Consider the following 20,960-nt stretch of genomic DNA (forward strand, 5'->3'; position numbering starts at 1 on the left):
GATTTGTATTGGTAGGTCCTCCTTAGTCATGGTACTCTCTCTCTCTCTCTCTCTCTCTCTCTAGTGGCTCCTAACATCACAGACCACAATAGTGTCTCTCCTTTGCCTGTCTGCTTTGACTTTGGATGGATTCTTCTTCTGCAGAAGATCAAGAAGTTCTCGTGGGCTTTTTGAATTGGTCTCTGTCCAAATTAGGGCTTCTGTGATTGTGGGCCCGAGAAGAAAGATTAAGTCAAATTGGGAAAAAGAAAGAGATGCTACACATCTCTGCACATTATTTACATATTTAAAGCTTCGCCCACAAACTAGAGCATATGCATCTCTTAACATAACCCACATCTTCTTTCCTCCCCTCAATTCTCTCTGTTTCGGTTTTATTGGGCGAAGCTTATCAAACTTAGTTTCTCTGCTTTTCTATTATTATCCCTGAGGCAAAAGGTACATAGATGCATTCTCTCAGGTTTGGTTGATAAGGAAAAAGATTATTGACCCTAATTCTCTCTGTATTGATCCCCAAAGAAGGTAAGAGGTTATCGATAATCTCTACATAGACCTAAGCTTTTTGTTTTCTCCACAAATACCATGTCCAACAGGAGTGAATCATCTCGTGTTCTTCAGCGTGAGACTGAAAATGTTAAAGAACTTTACAAATTTGGACGATGCATTGGGCAAGGTCAATTTGGCGTCACTTATCAATGTGTTGAGAAATCCACAAACAAAGAATATGCCTGCAAATCCATCTCCAAGGTCAGATTTGTGGTTCGAGAAGACATTGAAGATGTTCGAAGAGAGATCCATATCTTGCATCACCTTGCGGGATTGCCCAACATTGTTAACATTAAAGGATCTTATGAAGATGCCACCCATGTCTACTTGGTCATGGAGCTTTGTGCTGGGGGAGAGCTTTTTGACAGGATTATTAAACATGGTCATTATAGTGAGAAGAAAGCGCGAGATCTCATCCGAACCATTGTTGGTGTTGTTGAGACATGCCATTCCCATGGAGTCATGCATCGGGACCTTAAGCCTGAAAATTTTCTATTTACTGGCCCTGAAGAGGATGCAGAACTTAAGACCATTGACTTTGGCCTTTCCATCTTCTTTAAACCAGGTAAGATGTCAAGATCCCTCGCTTTATAATTTATCTCTAATTTTGCATGAGAAAGATTTGTGTGCTTGTTATTGCATGTTATAGAAATTAGACAATCAAACTGTTGGGAAATTTTATGTGATTTGGGATTGGTGTGATACATCTAAAATTGGGCAATCATGTGTGAAATTTGTGACAAAAATGATGATGCATGATGCTATGTCTAATTTCGAGAAGATCTGACCTCCTTTGGTCTTTAACCATATAGAGTGCTTTTTACGATTCTTTAACCTTCTAGAAACTTTAGCGTTCTTGGTCTTATACCTAAACTAATTAAGTGTATCATTCATAATTATCAAGTTGTGTATGAATACATGTAGAATCATGAGAAGAGGTTTACTTAGTAGCAATGAGATTCTTTACGAGGACCGATCACAAGACCTTTGCTTGAAAGGATTCATGCACAACACCTTGCTACAAGAAAAGGTAAATCTTGATACAAGGTTAATGTAAATCCATGGACAAGTGGATTACAAATGGGTAGCCATGAACCTCACTACTGGGTTTGTTATGAATAAGGCACTTATTAGTCGTATTTATTCCTATTTATACTAGGTAGATATCACACGATTAAGAGATGATTGAAGGTTTAGAAATTAAAATGAGGTTAAAAGCTTTTAGAAATCAAAGATCATCTGAATGTTCCTGGAAGCTAGAGATAACAGGGACATTCAAATTTCAAAATCCTCTATGTCTGCAACAATTTGTGAGACTAATGTTATCATGATTTGCCTGACCATGTCATGTAGAATTCTTATTGATCATCTTTTGTATCTGGCACAATAGGCATCTCTATCTATATTATGAAATGAGCATGATGTGTCCAAGATCCACAATCTAGCAACCTATATAAATTCATGAGTATAAAATTATCAATTATGACCATCACCATATTTACAAACTGATTGGAGCTGCTCTCCATGATTAATGTGTATCTATGTTGTGGTGTGACATGCACACCAGTTGACTCTTCGCGTCCTTGAGTTGCATTTAACACCTATGTATATTCTTACAAAATGTTGACATTTCCAATGGAATGATTTGCTGACACACAGTTTTAACATTTTCTCCCATTTTTTGAGATCACCAAAAGCCAAACCATTTTTAGGATTGTGTATAGATACTCTCTGTCATACATTTGTTTGAGGAATGGAGTCTTTTGTGTGATACTCCGAATTTTTTGCCTACTTTCAGGTGTAGTTTACCGCGATTTAGTTGGGAGTCCTTATTATGTAGCCCCGGAGGTTTTGCGGAAGAAGTATGGGCCTGAGGCAGATGTTTGGAGTGCAGGTGTTATATTGTACATTCTATTGAGTGGTGTTCCTCCATTTTGGGCAGGTAAGACCATTCTTGCTCTTTTGTAAATGCTTTTTATAGAGGAATGTAACACGAAAGTGTGTAACTTATATTCACTATTGGAATTGTAAAATACTAGCTCTTTTACATGGAGACATTGAGTGTTTATGTTGCTTATGCCTATTTATATAATTTGGAGGCCCTTATGCTCTTGCATTACAAATTATTGTAAGAATGAGGAAACAAGGAAAATAAAAGGTTATCAGTAATTAAAAAAAAGGAAACAAGAGGTTTATTGGAGGCCCTTATGCGCTTGCATTACAAATTATTGTAAGAATGAGGAAACAAGGAAAATAAAAGTTTATCAGTAATTAAAAAAAAGGAAACAAGAGGTTATCATTCAGGAAAGGAAACACATTTATCAAGTAATTTCTTAACTTATTTTGGTATACACTGATCATGTTGAGATCCATTAAAACGGGATTGATGGTTGAAAGGCATTGTCAGGATCACACTCTCATAAATAATTCTTTAGTTAGTTTAATAAGCATGATTAATTAATCAAATAATGTAAAGGCTAGATTTCTAACTTCTTACATTTAACTTGCAGAAACGGATCAAGGTATCTTTAAGAAGGTGCTAAAGTCAAAATTGGATTTTAGTCCTGATGCATGGTTAGGGATCTCAGATGGTGCAAAGGACTTGGTTAAGAATATGCTAAATCCAGATCCTTTGAAACGTTTTACCGCCTACCAAGTTCTTTGTAATGACTACATGCTCTTCTTGAGACTTTGGTTTATTCCAATTCATGTTTGTTCACATCAAATGGCTCAATGCAAGTATTTAACTAGGATGATCTTGTTTCCTCCTCTGTTCTAGGCCATCCATGGGTAAGCAAAGATGGAGTTGCTCCGGACCGTCCTCTCGATTCCGCTATTCTCACTAGAATGAAGAAATTCATAGCAATGAATAAGATGAAGAAGATTGCATTGCAGGTACAACTGTGTTATATCTTTCAAACTTTGAGTGTGATCAGTATTATACATCGGATAAGAGATTGTATTACCAAGTTAAAATTGGAAACTCACTTGTAGATGATTGCATGCGCAGGTCATTGCACAGAGGTTATCAGAAGAAGAGATTGCTGGATTGAAGGAAATCTTCAAAATGATTGATACGGACAATAGTGGTGCCATCACATTCGAGGAATTGAAGGTTGGATTAGAGAGGCTGGGGTCAGGTTTGACAGATAACGAGATCCGAAGCATCATGGAAGCCGTAAGTTTCCGAGACTCGATTCAATTAAATGTATTTGGTTAGTTTATGGTTAACTCCACATATTCTAACATATACCAAAAATAGTACCGAGTGCTCAAGAGAATGTCTTATTTCACTTTAAACTCTTGATGGATCTCATTGGGATGTTGATTTTGTTACTATCGCCTTTCATGAGGCGATACTACTCTCACTACACTGTGATGTAACATCAATATCTCTAACAGGAATGATGGAAAGAAGATTTCACATGATGATATGAAAATCTAGATATGTATGTTGAGGAAGAACCTAGGCTTCCACTCCATCTTATCAATTTCAATGAATTATCGGCAGGTTTGAATGAATATAAGATCCCTTTGATCTTTTGAAAAGACAATATCTTTGAAAAATGGAGCATATTCAGAGCGTGTATAACTTGGGATTTTACTCGTAACTGCTGGAGATATATTTCTACAATCTGATTGGAGAAATATATCCAGAAGTAGTACATAAAATAAGTGATGACCCATAATTGACCCTTTCCCTAGAATTGATAAAAACAAATTATGAGGGTGTGTATATAAAGACAACTTATTACAAAAGCTAAGATTTGAGATTCTACCTATTCAGGCGGACATTGACAATAGTGGGACCATAGACTACGAGGAGTTTATTGCGGCAACCCTAAACCTTAACAAACTCGAGAGGGAGGAGAATTTATATGCGGCATTCTCATATTTTGACCGGGATGGTAGTGGCTACATCACCGTTGATGAATTGCAACAAGCTTGCATTGAACATAAGATGGTGGAGGAGGAGATCGGAAAGATAATTGATGAAATCGATCAGAATAAGGTAAATGTGTAGCCATTGCTACTAATTTTTGTGACTTTGAGATGCAACAATTCGCATGATACTATTTTTTTGTACATGAATGCAGGATGGATGCATTGATTATAAGGAATTCACTTCCATGATGAGGAAAGGAAATGGTGGGTTCAGTAGAAGAAATCCACAAGGCAGTAGTATCTTGAAGGTATTTGATTTGTGACTTCTTTGGAAGAATCCTTGGAGAAGTTCCGAACGTGTTACAAATTCAGTGACATTTGAAAAATTTGTGAAATGAGAAAGAGAGTGGATACGATCTTGCACAAGTCAATGCAATAGAGCTTAGTAAAAATAAGAAGCCTTCAAGCAGTTCACTCTATGCGCTTTCTCTTATTGCTTAGCTTGATATGTATCCATTGTTCTCTTTGCACTACCACGAAGCAAATAAAAAGGACATATATTACTTTGTGAGAACAAGACATTATGCAAACATTACATTGAAACAGATTAAGAACGTCAATGATCTAAGTCATGTGAATACATTTCCTTAATTTACATGATCAAATTTTAAGCATCTAAAATTGTTTCTACCAAAGTTGGCTCTAAAATTGATTCCTAGACTCCAACATATAAACTCTATTCTATAGTTTTTTCCACCAACAAAGCAAACCATTACTCAGTGTGTATTTTACATTTAACTTCAATGCAATCTTCTTCACAATTATACAAGTAAAAATGAAAGATAGTATATTGTGAATCATTTCCATCAAAATTTATAGTGCTAAAGATCTATTGAGTTTATAGATGTGGGATTAATAAGAGTGAGAGAGTATCTAAAACATCCATGTTGTAGCACAAGAGCCCTATTTAAAGATTAATAAGAATGAGAGAGTATCTAAAACATCCATATTGTAACACAAGAGCCCTATTTAAATGCTACTTGTTTTCACATACATTTCATGAATATAATTGTGTTTTCACCAAAGACATTGATCGATAGATAGATTATTTATATTATCATCTTTGGAGGTCAAATATAAACTATGAGGCAAAAAATATTACATTTCACATAATACATGTGAAATTCAGTTGCAACTATCAACGTTCAAGAACTTTACCAATGAATGTTGCCAACAAGAGTGCACATTGTGGTTGTGAGAGGAATTTGTGCAAAGATTGGGTTTGGTCAAAAATGTGCGGAAAGTATGGTCAAATATGATCAAAGGCAAAGCATTGTATTAAAGTGTGATGTTCAGACTCTTGAATTTGTTTAGGGCAAAGTGTCCATAGTCTCATCACTTGTGCCCCAAGGACATGTCTCACATTGCAATGCATGTGAGCTAAGTCACATGAAAGCAATGGTCTGAATGGTAGACAACGGGATGGGCTCTAACATGTATCGATGTGTACGATTTTCCTGTCCCACAAAGAATATGGTTTTGTAGTTAGGTGCAACAAGTGTAGTATAATGTGTGAGGCATGCACCTCCACATCTGTCCCATGCTATGATTTCATTAATATTCTCGAAGGTCATTTTCGGAGAGCATCTTGGCAAGTGCGAATACTATCCAAGCTATCAAACACATCCGGGTTTCAAAGAAAAGAAATGAGGCACTGCATCGTAATCTTTTCCGTCCTCAAAATCCAGGCTTTACAATAACATCTTGCACGTGTCTTCTTGAGACACAAGCTTGCAACCAATTTTGAGTACAAAGGAATTCCTAACATGTGACGAAGAAAAGCAGAGCAGGTGCACCTCTGGAGATGGGCAGGGCATGGAAGAAAAGTAGGCAATCATAAGGACCGTTCGCGAAGAACCATGGCAATGAAAGTGTGAGAGACATGGGAACCGCACTTCTCCACATTGGGTTGTGATCATGCATAGTATGAACCATACATACCATACTTTTGTATTCATTATTTATTATAAGGTAAATGTTTTTTTTTAAGGTAAAGAAAGTGAAGGTAAAAAATGTAAACAAAAAACACAAGAATGTTTTGATAACATACGCATTCGTTTGAATTCGTATGAAAAGGAATGTTTGCCAATGCATTCGAGTATATTACGTACTATGTTAGGCTTTAGCATGATTCCATGATATATGTATTCACTAAATTGTGTTAGAAGGGTTTATGAGAGGTTTTGGCTTTGCTCTGTTTTTGTTTGGAGGAGAGGGGTTGTGTGTATCTGATGAGAAAATTTGCTCTGTTTCTCTTCATCTTCTTCAGAATACTATCATGGGTCTGTGTATGCAGTAGAAGCATACCTGCTTTTCTACTTGCTGCTAGAGCAGAATGAGATGGAAAACAGGGCTTCAGAATTTGCTGTCACTAAGAAAGCCATAGACTCAACATTTGGCTAAAGAAGAAAGAAGGAAGAAGGAAAGAAATAACGAAGAAGAAACAAATATAATTGTTTTTGTTTCTCACTCCCGGAAATGTTCTCTTCGACGGGCAGAATGAGGGCCAGAACTTTTACTGTCACAGGTATTTCGTGTTTTTTTTTTCCATTTTTTTCTAAATGTTTTATTTCCTTCAGAGTTAGCTTGAGGAATCATTGAAAGTAATATGTAACCATTGCTTTTTGCATCATAACTGTTCAGGTCTAAGCACACGTTATCAGTGATACATTTTCATAAGTCACTACGGAAGATAGTGGCATGTTTGGGCATCATAGTTCAAGATTCTAAACAAATGCACATGTATATGCATACATTTTCTTATGCTTTTTCATGGAGAATGCAAACAAAATACTTGTTCTCATATAAATACTGTATTTCTTTGGCATTATAGTTCAAGTCTAAACACATATTATGCTTTTCAGAGACAGAGAGAGAAGAAAGAAATGTAAGGAGGATAGGCACATATAGAAGAACTCACATCCTTTTTACATCATTTGTTCAGGTTAAAGACACATATTCCTAAATACCTTTTTTTATTCAAATAGGACATGATCGATATATGGATTCATTGAAGATGAGATTTGAAGCTGTGTTTTTGCGTGGTTTCTCGTTAAATCATACCAAAAGCATGGATTCTTCCTTTCCAAGGTGCTTTTTCAAATAAAAATTATTTATTTCATTCCTATTGCCATGTTCATTTTGACCTAAATCTTGCATCATTTGTATCAATTGCTTGATGACTCAAATTATAAATCTCTGATATCGGATACTCTTGTGATGACCTGGAAGGCATAGAATATCAACTGGTGATGAATGCCAAAGTGGAGAACAATCCCACTATCAAGAGAAAAGGTTGAGCCGTCCAATCAAGTCTACAGGCAAATCAGGGCCAGGAACCATGGCAAGATCCCTAGTGAAAACTGTATGTCTTTTTCTTTTAGTTCATGCCTTATTTATCTTCTAATAAAAAGTTGTCTGACTTTGAAAATAGTTCCTTTTCAAAAATCATAGCCATTTTTGATACCATAGAGATTTCTATGCAGGTGATGAGCCTTTCGCATGTGAAGGAAGAGGTCTATGGAGCTTTGGATAAATGGGCAGCATTTGAGCTCAAATTTCCACTTGAAGCTACTATGAATGGATTGAGAAGGCTTCGGGAAAATAATCAATGGCATAGAGTTATTCAGGTATTTTTAATTATTTTTGTCTGATAGAATGTATGCTAATGCACTTTAAAATGCACTGTATCCCATTTCCTTGTCCTGAATTAAGAGAACCTATTTATTTTTGTAGAATTGGTATTCATGTGATGACTGTCAATCTTTGTTTTAGACATGTTTTATATCATTACAATACAGCAAATGTGTAGCTTAAAGAAGAGTATAATCATGGTTAAGCTTTCCCTCCTTTGTTGTGTTCTCAGGTTTCGAAATGGATGTTGAGTAAAGGAATTGGAAGGACAAACGGTACATATAGCATCTTATTGAGGGCCTATTGTATGGATGGACGACTTGAGGATGCCGAAGCATTATGGGAGAAGGTTCTAGCATTGAATGACAGGTCCACGCCCAAGAATATGTTTTCTTATATGACACATATCTATAAAAAACATGAGATGCCAGAAAAGGTTGTCAAGGTGTGTCAATACACGCTTTTAAAAAGAACTATCAAATAAATTTTAAATTAATGTAGCTTCTGCATGAGTCATGTATAGTTTTTACTTACATCTGCATTTCTTTATCCTTCTATATGATCATGAAAAAGTTAACGAGTTCAAACTTCAAGATTGAGTTGGGGAAACCATCTTATACTTAGAATAGGAAAGAAAGCTCTAGGTTTCCTAAATCATCTTACAAGGGTGATTTCATGTTATTCATACGGAAACAAAATTAAAAGCTTTAGGTTTCATAAATCTCCATTATCATGATCTTAATGGATGTGGTGGAATGATATTGGAGATGGTTTATGAGAATAAAGTGCACAGCTGATATGTATGGGTTGAGTACTGGTGTTTGGAAATCGTATCTGAGGTTAGTTGGCAAAGTGCGTATGGGTGTTCTCATGTGGATCAGTCATGGTGAACCATGTTCTCCATGATCTGGTGATAGTATGGGCCATGTGATAGTATAGCCACAGATCTTTCCTCAATAACTTGTTCTGCTCATTACTTTGGCGAGGCGACAATATCAAAAGAGTAGCAAGTTCTCCATCTTGAGGCCATTGTTGTCGAGCCACTTCACTACCTGTGAACAACATGATAAACCTGCATCTTTTGTTGTCACCACTTCTTTCGATGTGTCAAATGCCTTACGTGTACTTCTTTGAGGTGGCATGGTTCAAATCTGGTTGATGAGGTTCATTGATTGCATTATTTCTTTTACCATCATCAGGGGTGCTGCCAATTCAGCATGTATGTTCTTGTGTGGAGTGGTTGCTTTGCTATGTTTGTCATGACTCATGAACACTCTATTTGTATCCACGTGGAGGCATGGAGCCATATGGCTGCAGTATACATGAGGGCAGGGGTGACTGGTGTCAAATAACTGTAGTTTGGCTAGAGCACATATCCTCGAGTGAGTTATTGATGCTTGGCAACTCGTGCCATAGAGAAGTGCCAATTCATGCTTGTAAATGTGACGCTAAATATATGTAGGATCTACTACTTCAACATGCCTTCCTGATACAGTAAAGACAATTTGCTTGTGAAGCAGCAGGGATGTGTGGAAGATCATGTCCTCAATCTTTCCTAGGTTTACAGTGAACCCTTTTTTGCAGAGAAAACCATCTAGGACATTGAAATTCAGAGAACCCACATGAAATTCAGAGACTGAGATTATGTCATCAGCATATCTTGATATGTTGTGATAGTGATTTGTGAACACACTTGGGATAATGTGTGTGAACAAGTTAGGATAGCTGGGGCTTTTTTACTTGTTTAAGAGTTTTTCACCCTAGGTCAAAAGTATAAGCGATACAGTTAAGACACTGACGTGCTCTTCGTTTTTGAAATATAATCTCTCCTTTTTTCTGCTGCCTGTGTGCTTCTTCAGTGATAGAATCTAAGGGTGGGTGTCAGAGGAGGTCACTATCTTCTTTAGGTTTTTGTTGACAGTTGTTGTTTTAGAGCATGTGCAACATTTTTCTGTTCGTTTTCAGTTGCTACCTTCTAGAAACTAAATGGAATTTGAACAAATAGCTACCAACATATTGCATTTCTTTTTTGTGCAGGTATTTGAGCAAATGGAAAGCTTTGGAATAAAACCCGATCCAGACATATTGCGGCGAGCTCGAGAAGCATATCTTGAGTTAGGAATAGAAGAGAAGCAAGAAGAATTGACAAAAAAGCATCCCTTAAACTCTAAGAAAAGAAGAAATGAGAGAAGAATCGCAACAAGAAAAGCATTGAAGGTGTCAAATATAGGTGTGTGCTTCATCTCTAACTTACTCAGATGATGATCAGAATCTCTGGCTAGGTAATTAAATTCCAACACATGCTATGCTTATCAAACCGATGTACCGTTGCATTGTGAGAAGTTGCCACATAAAATTTGTATGAGAGCAAAAAGTAAAGTCAGATTGCGTATGTGTGTTCACGTGCGTTATACATCATGAATATCCTTGGGTTGAGTTTGTTAAGAAGAAATCTATCAAAGATGTGCTTCATACTTAATGCTCTTCCCTTTCTGGTGCACTCTCAGATGGTTTGGTCAAAGAGGAGATCGACCTGAGAATCGAACACAGTGTCCGTGATGAAAGCAGCATTGAGGAGTCCCATAAAACAGGTTTAATGTTGGGGAATGTTTTTAGATACATTGTCTTCTTCGTGTATATATAGAATTCTTTAAAGACAACCATCTTGTTTTTTTCTGTCTTGTTAGTAAACTTGAATACTTCCTGTGGCGATAAAGAAACAAAGTTGCAAATTGATCATGAAAGTTATGATAAAGTGGAATCACCTCCACAAAGAAAACCCCTCAGAAATGGTAAATAAATTAAAATTGATTTTTCTTTTTGACAGTTCAGCCACAATAACAGGATATGATCCAGATAGTGTCATAGCAAGAGAATGATTAGGGAGTAACTTTTCTTTCAATGTACAACAACTTGAAATTTTGTCTGTTATCAGTTGATATTTTGCTTTTTCTCAGTTCCAGTTAATGGACCCGATACTGGAACAAGTGGTGCTTCTGAACGAATTGAACCAGAGACTGGTGGTAAGAAGGCATTATCTTCATCAAAGAAACCATGGGGAACTGGTAAAAGTATTTCTTTCTTTCTATCTCCTGGATGATTGTTATGGTCATCATCGGATGACACTCGTCTTTTTGCAAATTGTTTTCCGTAAATTCCACGTAAGTCGTAAAATTATTATTAATAGTACATAAGCTTACAACTTTTTGTGGTTTTTGGTATCAGCAGAAAATGTTATTCACAAATCACCAGAATTACTACATAGAAAACCGAAAGCGAGTCAGAAAATTTCTTCCGACAAGGATACCGAGTTTGTTAACCAGATCATCGCGACGATGTGACCATTTGCATTACCTTATATGCCAACAACTGTCAGAGAAATGGCTGATATATGTTGAACCCATGGTTAAAAGTTGTTTTTTGCCTCATCTAGTGATTGTAAGATTTCATTATACTGATATGTGCAAGAAACCATGTCTATATCTCCTTTCTAATGAAGAGTGTATAATGCATATAAATATATTAGCTTCAAAAGAGTTGTAGATCAAGAGACTTTTACAAACTGTATTTTGAATGCTCATTGTATCTCAAATCTTTGTTTTTTTCACTCTCCTTTGTGCTTTGCCAATAGTAATCCATAGGTACTAACATTCAACTCATGTACTTGTACTTTGCCTTCATGTTTCTTTAAAGACATGCATATATGCGTGCCTTCATTAGTAATCAGCCGTGAATTTGTCATACTTAAAAACCTAAGCTGGATAGAATTGATCCTTGCAAACAAACCTAGTCATTACCTCTAAACATGAATGATCGTTTTACTAGGAACCTAGCTTTTAAGTGATACAGGGAAACATTTATGGTTTCGGATTTCAATATAAGTATATGCCACACCATTGCTTGGTGAATTGTTGGTTGAACAATATCATTTATGTGCATAGGGAGTTGATGATTCGCGCTTGATGGGGAAACTTACTCATCAACCTTAACTCGTTGATCTTAGGCCTTGTTGAGCTTTGGGGCTTGTCGAGCTTTAAGGCTCATTAATGCTCATTAATGCTCGTTACCACATGAGTGCACGAGGTGTGGTGACATGACAAGACAAAAAGGATTAATGAATGCACTAGAGGAAGGATAACATAAAGGCATGAATATTTGAATGCCTTTGTGAAAAGAAGAGGTGCATGGGCAAGCCCGAAACGCTCCCTAGTAACAAGAAAAATGAACTCACAAAGCACAAATGTTTGAACATCTTTGTGAAGAGGAGAGGTGCATGGGCAAGCTCGAAACACTCCTAGTCACAACGTGTCCGAACTCACAAGAAGAAGACGGAAAACACAAAGCACAAATGTTCAAATGCCTTTGTGAGGAGGCGAGGTGCATGGGCAAGCCCGAAACGCTACCTAATCATGATATGTTTGTGAAGAGGAGAGGTCCATGGGAACCCTAAAATGCTCCCTTCACAAGACGTCTGATGCACAAGAAGAAGACGATCACACAAAACACGAATGGATGGAATAGAACAAACACATGATTCTTGATTACAAGAACGAAAGGGGGGGGGGGGGAGGGTTACAAAGTGACAACGTCTAATTAACCACAAGCAAGCTCAACTAGGGTAAGGAGACAGATAGAGCGGATAGTGTATGCCCTTCATAACGCGCACTCGAACCACCAAACAATGAGCACACGTGCATTGAAGATGACAATTGAACACAAGCACATGAACCAAAGACGAAGACACAAATCGACAATGAAGAACTCCTAAATGGAAGAGACGAAAAAGAAGATGATGATGATGAAGAAGTGTAAAGAATCAGGAGTGATTCTGTGTAGCAGAAGAGATATGTGTGTGTGTGTGTGTGTGAGAGAGAGAGAGAGAGAGAGAGAGAGAGAGAGAGAGAACACAATGTATATAGAAAACAAGAAAACTGTACTATCAAGAAGCAGAAAATGAACCAACGTATACAAGAGGAGGAGAAGGTGCTTATGCAGTCACCTTCTCTCTACATTCTCTTACTACCACTATTTCTTGGGAAAGAGGTGGAGACTTAACTACCTACTAAATATGTGTCATAGGACTTAACTTCTATGAAACATTAGTTATGCTACAAAGGAGGTGGGATGTTCACACGCTTTGGTATTCCTAAGGTGTGTTCCTACACTAGGGAGGTTGAGTTTGATTCTCAACATGCCCCCTCAAACACAACTTCTTGTTGGCGGATAGTGGGTTCGGATTGGTCTTCGGATCGACTCTAATAGTTGGCGTCGACTTCGGTTGTGAGTAACCAGTTCACTCTGTCTCGTTCGATTATGCTCTGTTCAGCATCGTGAAGGCTCCATATCCATACTCCCCCTCAAGCTTGGCTAGTTGGTGGTCGAAAGACCGAGGTTTGTCGTGAAGTGCCGCTTGTCGGCTCCAAGGGCCTTTATGAAGATGTCGGTTGTTTGCATATATCATATTGATGTGTTGCAAGTCAATATCTCCGGCCAAGACACGCTCTCGAGTGAAGTGATAATGCACCTCAATGTGATTGGTTTGAGTGTGAAAGACTAGGTTCCGAGCTAGATGAATGTTGCTCATGTTGTCATAGTTAGGAGAATCGAATCCGTGATGGGAATGCCCAAATCCTTTAAGATTCGTTTCAGTCAAACAACTTCACATGCGACAACTTCCATGACCCTGTATTTGACCTCGTTGCTCGATAGTGTGACTGTCAGCTACTTCTTATTGCTCCACGATATGGCTTCGCTGCTAAGGGAAAAGAGAAATCCCGATGTTGATCGTCTGTTGCCTTTGTAGCCGACCTAATTGACATCGGTGTACTCTTCGAGTCGAGTTGGTGTGGCTGATTTGTAGAGGATGTCGTAATCCATCGTTCCACTCACATAGCGTAACACTCGCTTAACACAGTCCAGGTGAATGTTTCGTGGAGTCTGCATAAACTGGCTAAGGAGGCCAATCGGGTAATTGAGGTCAGGTCGAGTAATGGTGAGGTAGATCGTGCTTTTGACTAGCTATCGATAGAAAGTCAACTCACACTCTTTTGTGCCAAACCCGACATCTACCTATAGGTTTTGATCAAGAGGAGTAGCGACGGGCTTACACTCTGTCATCCCAAACTTGAACAGAAGATTGAGGATATAGTATTGTTGGGAGATCATGATGCTGTCAAGAGTTTGAATTACTTCTATACCTAGAAAGTAATGTAGCTCCTTCATGTCTTTCATTTCGAATTGGCCTGAGAGAAGCTTTTTTATGTTCTCAATATCTACTAGGTTCTCTCCTCCAATAGCCAAGTCATCCACATATATTATGATGAATAGTTGTCCGTTGGAGTAATTCCGGATGAGTAGAGAATTGGACTTGGACATTTTGAAGCCGATTTGGTGAAGATATTGGGTTATCTGCGAATGCTAAGCTCTAGGCGCCTGCTTGCAGCCGTAGAAAGGCTTTTTGAGTTGACAGACAACAGTCAGATGCATACTCGACTTGAATCCGGGTGGTTGTACCATGTACATCTCCTCTTCTAACTCACCTTGGAGAAAAGTGTTCTTCACATCCATTTGATGGAGGTGCCACCCTTTGGCAGCTACAAGCGTGATCATGGTTTGGATGGTTGTCATCTTTGCCATCGGGGCAAATGTCTCTTCATAATTGACACCCCGTGTTTGCACGTAGTCCTTTGCCACAAGCCAGGCCTTATACCGATTTATGGTGCCATCAACGTTGTGGTTCACCTTGAATATCCACCAACATCCAATTGCCTTTTGGTGGGGTGAAGAGAGGACGAGATCCCATGTCTCCTTTATAGAGAGTGGTTGCATCTCCTCCTTCATTGCTTCGGCCCATCGTGGGCCCTTCGCGGCTTCGGAAAATGTTTTTCCGGCTCTCAGATTATCGCCACCTTCATCATGAATGCATAATGGTATGCCATGTAGTCGTTGTGGCATGTAAAGAAGGTGAGACGTAGGTGGTGCTATGCAACATATGCGAATTGTGTGTGTGTGTGTGTGTGTGTGTGTGTGAGTACATGTAAGGCAAGACAAAGAGAGAGATAGAGAGAGCTTGAACAAGATGCTATATTCGTAAAAATAGAAATACATCCAACAGTAACTAAGTTACAAAGAGTTGGTTTAAATACCAACTGATCTAGGGCAAGTGCCCTTTCTACTAATTACAAAACTAGCCTAGTATGATGTCCACTGGCTAGTGTCAACACAGTCTCTATGGGAAGTTGAGTTCGATTCTCAACACTCCCCTTCGAACACAACTTCCGGATGCCAAAAAGTTGTTTTAGTTCGATCTTCGAAATACTTCGATTCAGTTGAATCAGCTTCCACTTCGCTTTTCGATTTCGATTTCGATTTTCGACGTAGTCCCTATTTTTCGGTACTCCCCCTCAAGCTCGGCAATGTAGATATTGTGAGATAGCGGTTCGATGTAAATTGCCCGAGCTTGTCGACTCCTAAGGCCTTAGTGAAGATGTCAACGACTTGAAGATTCGTGTTGATGTGCTGTGTTACCCGTTCCTTTGGGTGAACACCTTCGATAGATCTGCGTCTATCGGTCTTCAAGGGCGTGGTACGTGAAGGCTCGTAACAGAGGCGTCGAGAGAGATACAGGGCTCAGAGAGAAAACACTAGCGAGGTCTTGATAGACGTGGCGGCGTGAAACTCATAGGTATGGATCAAAGCACAGACTCATGCAGCAAAAATAAGCACAAATAAGATATATTACTATGACAGAAAAGATTACAGAACACGGCCTATGGTCGGTGACCTTACGAGTTTGTCTAATTACGAAGGACTAAGCTAGTGCTTCCACCTATATTTTTTCTTCTCTCCCTCTGAGGTATTGGTCCTTGTTTAAATAACTTTTCCTCTAATACACAGCCGAGCCGTCGGTGGCCCGTGATACTCGGACTCGGCGTTTGCTAATTTCCTAATTTTACATTTCTGTCCTCTGGACAACACCTGGCACGCCCGTGGGACAGGACCTTGTCCGTCGGACCCACGACTTACACAATACTAACAATATTACAAAAATTGCCTTTTAGGCGTGATCCTCGTTTCATTCCTCCTTTAAGATGTCGAGGATGCTTTCGGGGTCCGGGGTGGTGGCAGGGTGGTCTGGTTGGACTGTCGATGCGGGGGGTTGAGTTTGGTCCGGGGGTGGCATATCTTCTCGAACGTCCGCCTCAGGTGCGACCGATTCTTCTGGTGGGGGTGTGGGTTCGTGGGCGTTGACCTCTACTTCGACAGGATCTGGTACCGTGTGGGCGTCCATGGGATGTCTATTGGCCGGGGCAAGTTCTTCATGTGCCGTGTCCGTGATCTGCTTGTTGGGAGGTTCTTCTTTCTGCTCTGTGGCCGTTGGAGGGTTGGTGGGGATGGCTGCGAGTCGTTCTCGTTCAAAGGCTTCTGGTTCCAGGCGAAACAGCATCTGACCGTCATTGAAGTCCTCCATTATTTGCTCGATTGCCGCGATGTGAGATTTTGCCAAGGACTGGTAATCCTCGGTTAAATCTGCACGCAGGTTTTGTATGCTGGCTTCGTCCATTTTGTAGAAGCTGCGGCCCTCCTTCCGTTGGTTCTCGGCGTCGGCGCGTAAAATATGCAATTCGGCAGCTTGGGCTGCCCATTCGTCTCCTGCGCGACTTAATGTTTCCTCGACCTTTTTGGTAAGGTGTTGGCGCTGTTTCTCGATCAATATTCTGATGCGTGTCTCATCCATGTCGGGCTGTGCTCGGATGGCTGCTAATTCCTGTTTTAAGCCGTCGACGTCGGCCTGAATCTTCTGTGTTCTTAGCTCATAGATGGCCTGAGTGTTCTTTGCATCCGCAGTTACGAGCTGGAGAGCCTGCTCGTAACGCTTGGTGAATTCTTCGGTGGCCTGCTCCCGTTCTTTTTGACACGTGGCCCGGATTTGTTCCCGTTCGACGATTCTCTCTTCTTGTAGGGCGAAGTAGGAATCCGACAATGCGTCTTTTTGCTCCGAAAGTAGCTTGCATTTGATGAAAAACTCGTAAGCCATCTCTTTAAGGGTCGTACGCTGACTCTGCAGCTCAGCATTCTCCGTGTTCATCCTCTCCTCCCATTGGCGATTTCTTTCCTCCTGCCGCTGGTTCCAGTCTTTTGCATTGTCGAGTGCGGCCTGTAAGTCTAGAACCTCCTTCTCTTTCTTCACCACTGTGGCCGCGTATTCCTCTAGCTTGCTTTTGAGTTCGGCTTCCTTGCCCGCGGCTTGCACTTGTACCCGGCCTAGTGCTTCGTTCTGCTTGTGTATCCTTTGGTCGGCCTGGGCTCTTATCTCGGCCATCTGCTTGGAAGCTTCTACTTTTAGGCGAGCCATCGCCTCTTGATGTCGTTGTTCGTGTCTCTCGGTTCGCCGTTGTTCTTCTTTAAGCTCCGCACGGTAATCCTGGAGCGGGGCTTCTATCTGGGTTGCCACCTCCTTGGGTGTGGGCGCCTCGGTTGTTGTGCAAGCATAGACCATTTGTAACGAGTCCGTTTGTGTACTGGCCTGCACCTTCAGGATTGAATCGGTGATGGTGCTTTCATCCATCATTGTTATGCGTGGAGGTGCTAGGAGGGCCTCAGTGGTCGTTATCGGAAGGCTCAAGAGTTGTTGTTCCGGCCGGTTTTGCTCCCAGGCTGCCAGCTTCTGGTTCGCAGCGTGCCATAGTTATTATAGATCTTGGTACTAACATAAGCTTAAGATAAGGATAATGAAAAGATAGATAGAAAGGAGAAAGAGAAAGAAGGGTGCCGATCCACCCGACCACCCCCGAGCGAAGGGATCGAGACGGACTCGAGCCTCGATCGGCGTCCCATACCACCGCCGTGGCGTCGAGTCGTACCTGGTGCTGGCGCGCTCGCTACAAGAGTTGACCCACCACACGAGCAGAGTCTCGATGTAGTCAAAAGATGATCAAATGAGGGTAGCTAGGCCTCTTATTTATAGCGAAACCCAAGGCCCCCAGGCAAGTTCACACTTGACCTAATGGGTTGTCTCAATCCCGAGGATTAAAAGTAATCCTCCCCTTCTTTACACTCTCATTTAACCCTCACACTTATCCACGTGTATAGAATACTACGGTAAATTCTTACCACGGGATATTATATGGTCATGCCCGTAACATACTCCCCCTCTTTAAAACATTGCACTCTTGCAATGGAAAGTTAGGGAAGTTAGTTCTAAGAGTATTTTCGCGTTCCCATGTGGCATCTTTTATTGATTTATCCATCCATTTTATTTTAAATTCTCGGATTTCTTTAGTACGTAATTTTTTTGTTTTAACATCGAGAATTCTTTCTGGTACATGTGGTTTAGAAGATAATTCTTCAGAAGTAACCAGAGTTTCAGTCGTAACTGTATTGTCGCCAGAACCTAGAAGTTCTTTTAGACGACTCACATGAAAGATTGGATGAATTCCGACACCATCGGGAAGAGCGAGACGATAGGCTGATGACCCAATTCGTTTGAGGACTGTAAAAGGTCCACAAAACCGTGGGGCTAACTTAGCGCACTTACCCGTAGACAATGTCTTAGAATTGTGAGGTACACGTAAAAATACCTTCTGTCCAGGGTTGAATACACGAGGTTGCCTATGATGATCGGCATAAAAACGCGCTCTATCTTGAGCTGTTTTTATATTATCTCGTGCAATATGCAACATATCTTGCATATCCCGAAGAAAGTTTTGCGTACTTCGCAACTCATCATGATGTATATTAACATCAATCGGGGCTCGTGGCTGAAAACCATACATCAACATAAAAGGACTATATCCCGTCGACGTATGCTTGGAGCTGTTATAAGCAAACTCCAAAATTGGGAGATAACGTTCCCATTTTGTTGGTTTTGCACCAACGTATGCTCGAAGCATGTCCTCAATAATTTGATTTACTCGTTCTGTCTGTACATCGGATTGAGGATGATCCGTGGAGCTCATGCTCAACGTAGTTTCTAACTTCTTAAAGACTTGTGTCCAGAAGTCACTAGTAAACTTTGGATCTCGATCACTCACGATATCCATCGGTAACCCATAAAAACGAAACAATTCGTCAACAAATTGGTAAGCCAATTCAGGAGCTGTTACCGTGGTTTTAGTAGCAATAAATCTAGCCATTTTAGTTAGTCGATCAACGACAACCCAGATGGCATCATGACCTTTTTGGGTGCGAGGAAGGCTAACAATAAAATCCATGGATATACTTTCCCACTTATTATTGGGAATGTCCAAGGGATGTAAAAGTCCTGCGGCTTTAAGTCGCTCGGCTTTGTTAACCTGACACTGGTGACATTTAGTCACATAGCTATGTATGTCAGGACGCATCTTAGGCCAATAAAATTGAGTGGAGATGAGAACGAGTGTACGATGTATTCTAGGGTGCCCTGCTGAGGGTGCATCATGGCATTCAAAAAGAATCCTCTTTTTGACCTCGGTTAAATCTGGAACACAAACCTTCCCATTACGGTAGAGCAAACCGTTAGCAATGTCGAAGTATTCCTTCGAGGATGTGGTGGTGTCTGTTCCAGACTCAACTCTTGCCCAGTATTTTGCGAAATAACTGTCATCAGGATACTTTCCTCGAAGGTGATCATAAAGATCTGATGATATTTCAGTGAAGCTAAGCGTGTTAACTTCACGGATGCGACTTAGTGCATCAGCGACAATGTTCATGGAACCTTTACGATATCGTATGGAAAAATCAAAGTCCTGGATGAGATCAGCCCATCATGCCTTACGACCTTTCAGGTCTTGTTGGTCACAAAAATATTTCAAGGACTCGTGGTCCGTAGTTACCACAAAGTGATTTCCATAAAGATAATGGCGCCATGTTTTGAGCGCATGTATAACTGCAAGTAATTCCTTTTCTTGAACGGTATACCGACATTGAGCAGAATCAAGTTTCTCACTCTCGAATGCTATTGGTTTACCATCTTGATACAAGACAGCACCTATAGCATAATCGCTTGCATCGGTTTCAACCTCAAAAGGTTTTGAAGGATCAGGTAAAAGAAGTGAAGGAGCCTTGCAAACTAGGTCCTTGAGTTCCTTAAATGCAAGGTCTAGTGTAGCATTCCACACAATAGGTTTTGTAGACTTACGTGTTTGACCTTTTAAAAGATCAGTAAACGGCGTCGTCAATTGGGAGTAATTACGAAGAGACTTTCGCAAAAACCCCACAAAACCAAGGAATGATCGAACTTCTCGAATATTCTGAAGAGTGGGCCAAAGCTTGATTTTCTCAATGCGAGAAGGATCAATTTCAACTCCTCGTTCGGTTATGAGATGTCCTAGATAAGTAATTGATTTCTTGAAGAACTCACATTTTGAGATCTTCGCATAAAACTGTTTGTCACGCAATGTTTGTAAAACAAAGCGGACATGTCTAGCATGTTCTTGTAATGTACGGCTATAAACTAAAATATCATCCAAGAAAATAACGACAAATTTTCCAAGTTGTTCTCGGAAAATGTCATTCATTTCTTGTTGAAAAGTAGCCGGAGCATTGGTCAAACCAAAAGGCATAACCAAAAACTCGTAATGGCCATAGCGCGTACGAAATGCCGTTTTAGGAACATCGTCCTCACTTATTCGTATTTGATGGTAGCCAGTACGGAGATCAAGTTTCGTAAAATACCGAGCTCCCTGGAGACGGTCAATTAGATCGTCAGCCCGGGGCAATGGATACGAATTCTTGATCGTCACTTTATTCAAGCGTCGGTAATTAATACACATACGCCATGTGCCCTCTTTCTTTTTAACCAAGAGAACTGGTGCACCCCATGGAGATTTACTATAACGTATATAACCCATTCGTAA

The 20,960-nt window shown here is 40.1% G+C and overlaps 2 protein-coding genes across 4 annotated transcripts; both read left to right on the forward strand.

Annotated features, from left to right (window-relative positions):
• The first annotated feature begins 381 nt into the window (after nucleotides 1–381).
• LOC147858891 (calcium-dependent protein kinase 1-like) lies at nucleotides 382–5,126 on the forward strand. Its single transcript, XM_087325855.1, has 7 exons — nucleotides 382–1,111; nucleotides 2,345–2,488; nucleotides 3,057–3,209; nucleotides 3,326–3,441; nucleotides 3,557–3,724; nucleotides 4,334–4,558; nucleotides 4,644–5,126. Exons 1-7 carry the CDS (start codon nucleotides 583–585, stop codon nucleotides 4,752–4,754), a joined length of 1,446 nt encoding a protein of 481 aa, XP_087181981.1. The 5' UTR covers nucleotides 382–582; the 3' UTR covers nucleotides 4,755–5,126.
• Nucleotides 5,127–6,696: 1,570 nt separating this feature from the next.
• Nucleotides 6,697–11,729, forward strand: LOC147858892 (pentatricopeptide repeat-containing protein At4g21190-like). Of its 3 annotated transcripts, none has more exons than XM_087325858.1 (10): nucleotides 6,697–7,018; nucleotides 7,479–7,581; nucleotides 7,729–7,855; nucleotides 7,977–8,120; nucleotides 8,357–8,569; nucleotides 10,162–10,354; nucleotides 10,632–10,715; nucleotides 10,812–10,916; nucleotides 11,082–11,189; nucleotides 11,350–11,729. In XM_087325858.1, the coding sequence occupies exons 1-10, from the start codon at nucleotides 6,970–6,972 to the stop codon at nucleotides 11,463–11,465; spliced, it is 1,242 nt and encodes a 413-aa protein (XP_087181984.1). In that variant the 5' UTR covers nucleotides 6,697–6,969; the 3' UTR covers nucleotides 11,466–11,729. The 3 variants fall into 3 exon arrangements, with proteins under 3 accessions (XP_087181984.1, XP_087181983.1, XP_087181985.1); XM_087325857.1 differs by having other exon boundaries at nucleotides 6,698–7,018; nucleotides 7,723–7,855; XM_087325859.1 differs by lacking the exon at nucleotides 7,479–7,581 and having other exon boundaries at nucleotides 6,699–7,018; nucleotides 7,723–7,855.
• The last annotated feature ends 9,231 nt before the right edge of the window (nucleotides 11,730–20,960 follow it).

The sequence above is a fragment of the Azolla caroliniana genome, unplaced genomic scaffold, assembly GCF_043228905.1.
Source record: "Azolla caroliniana isolate FFs.n. ecotype wild unplaced genomic scaffold, voAzoCaro1.0.p SCAF_10, whole genome shotgun sequence".
NCBI classification, from domain to species: domain Eukaryota; kingdom Viridiplantae; phylum Streptophyta; class Polypodiopsida; order Salviniales; family Salviniaceae; genus Azolla; species Azolla caroliniana.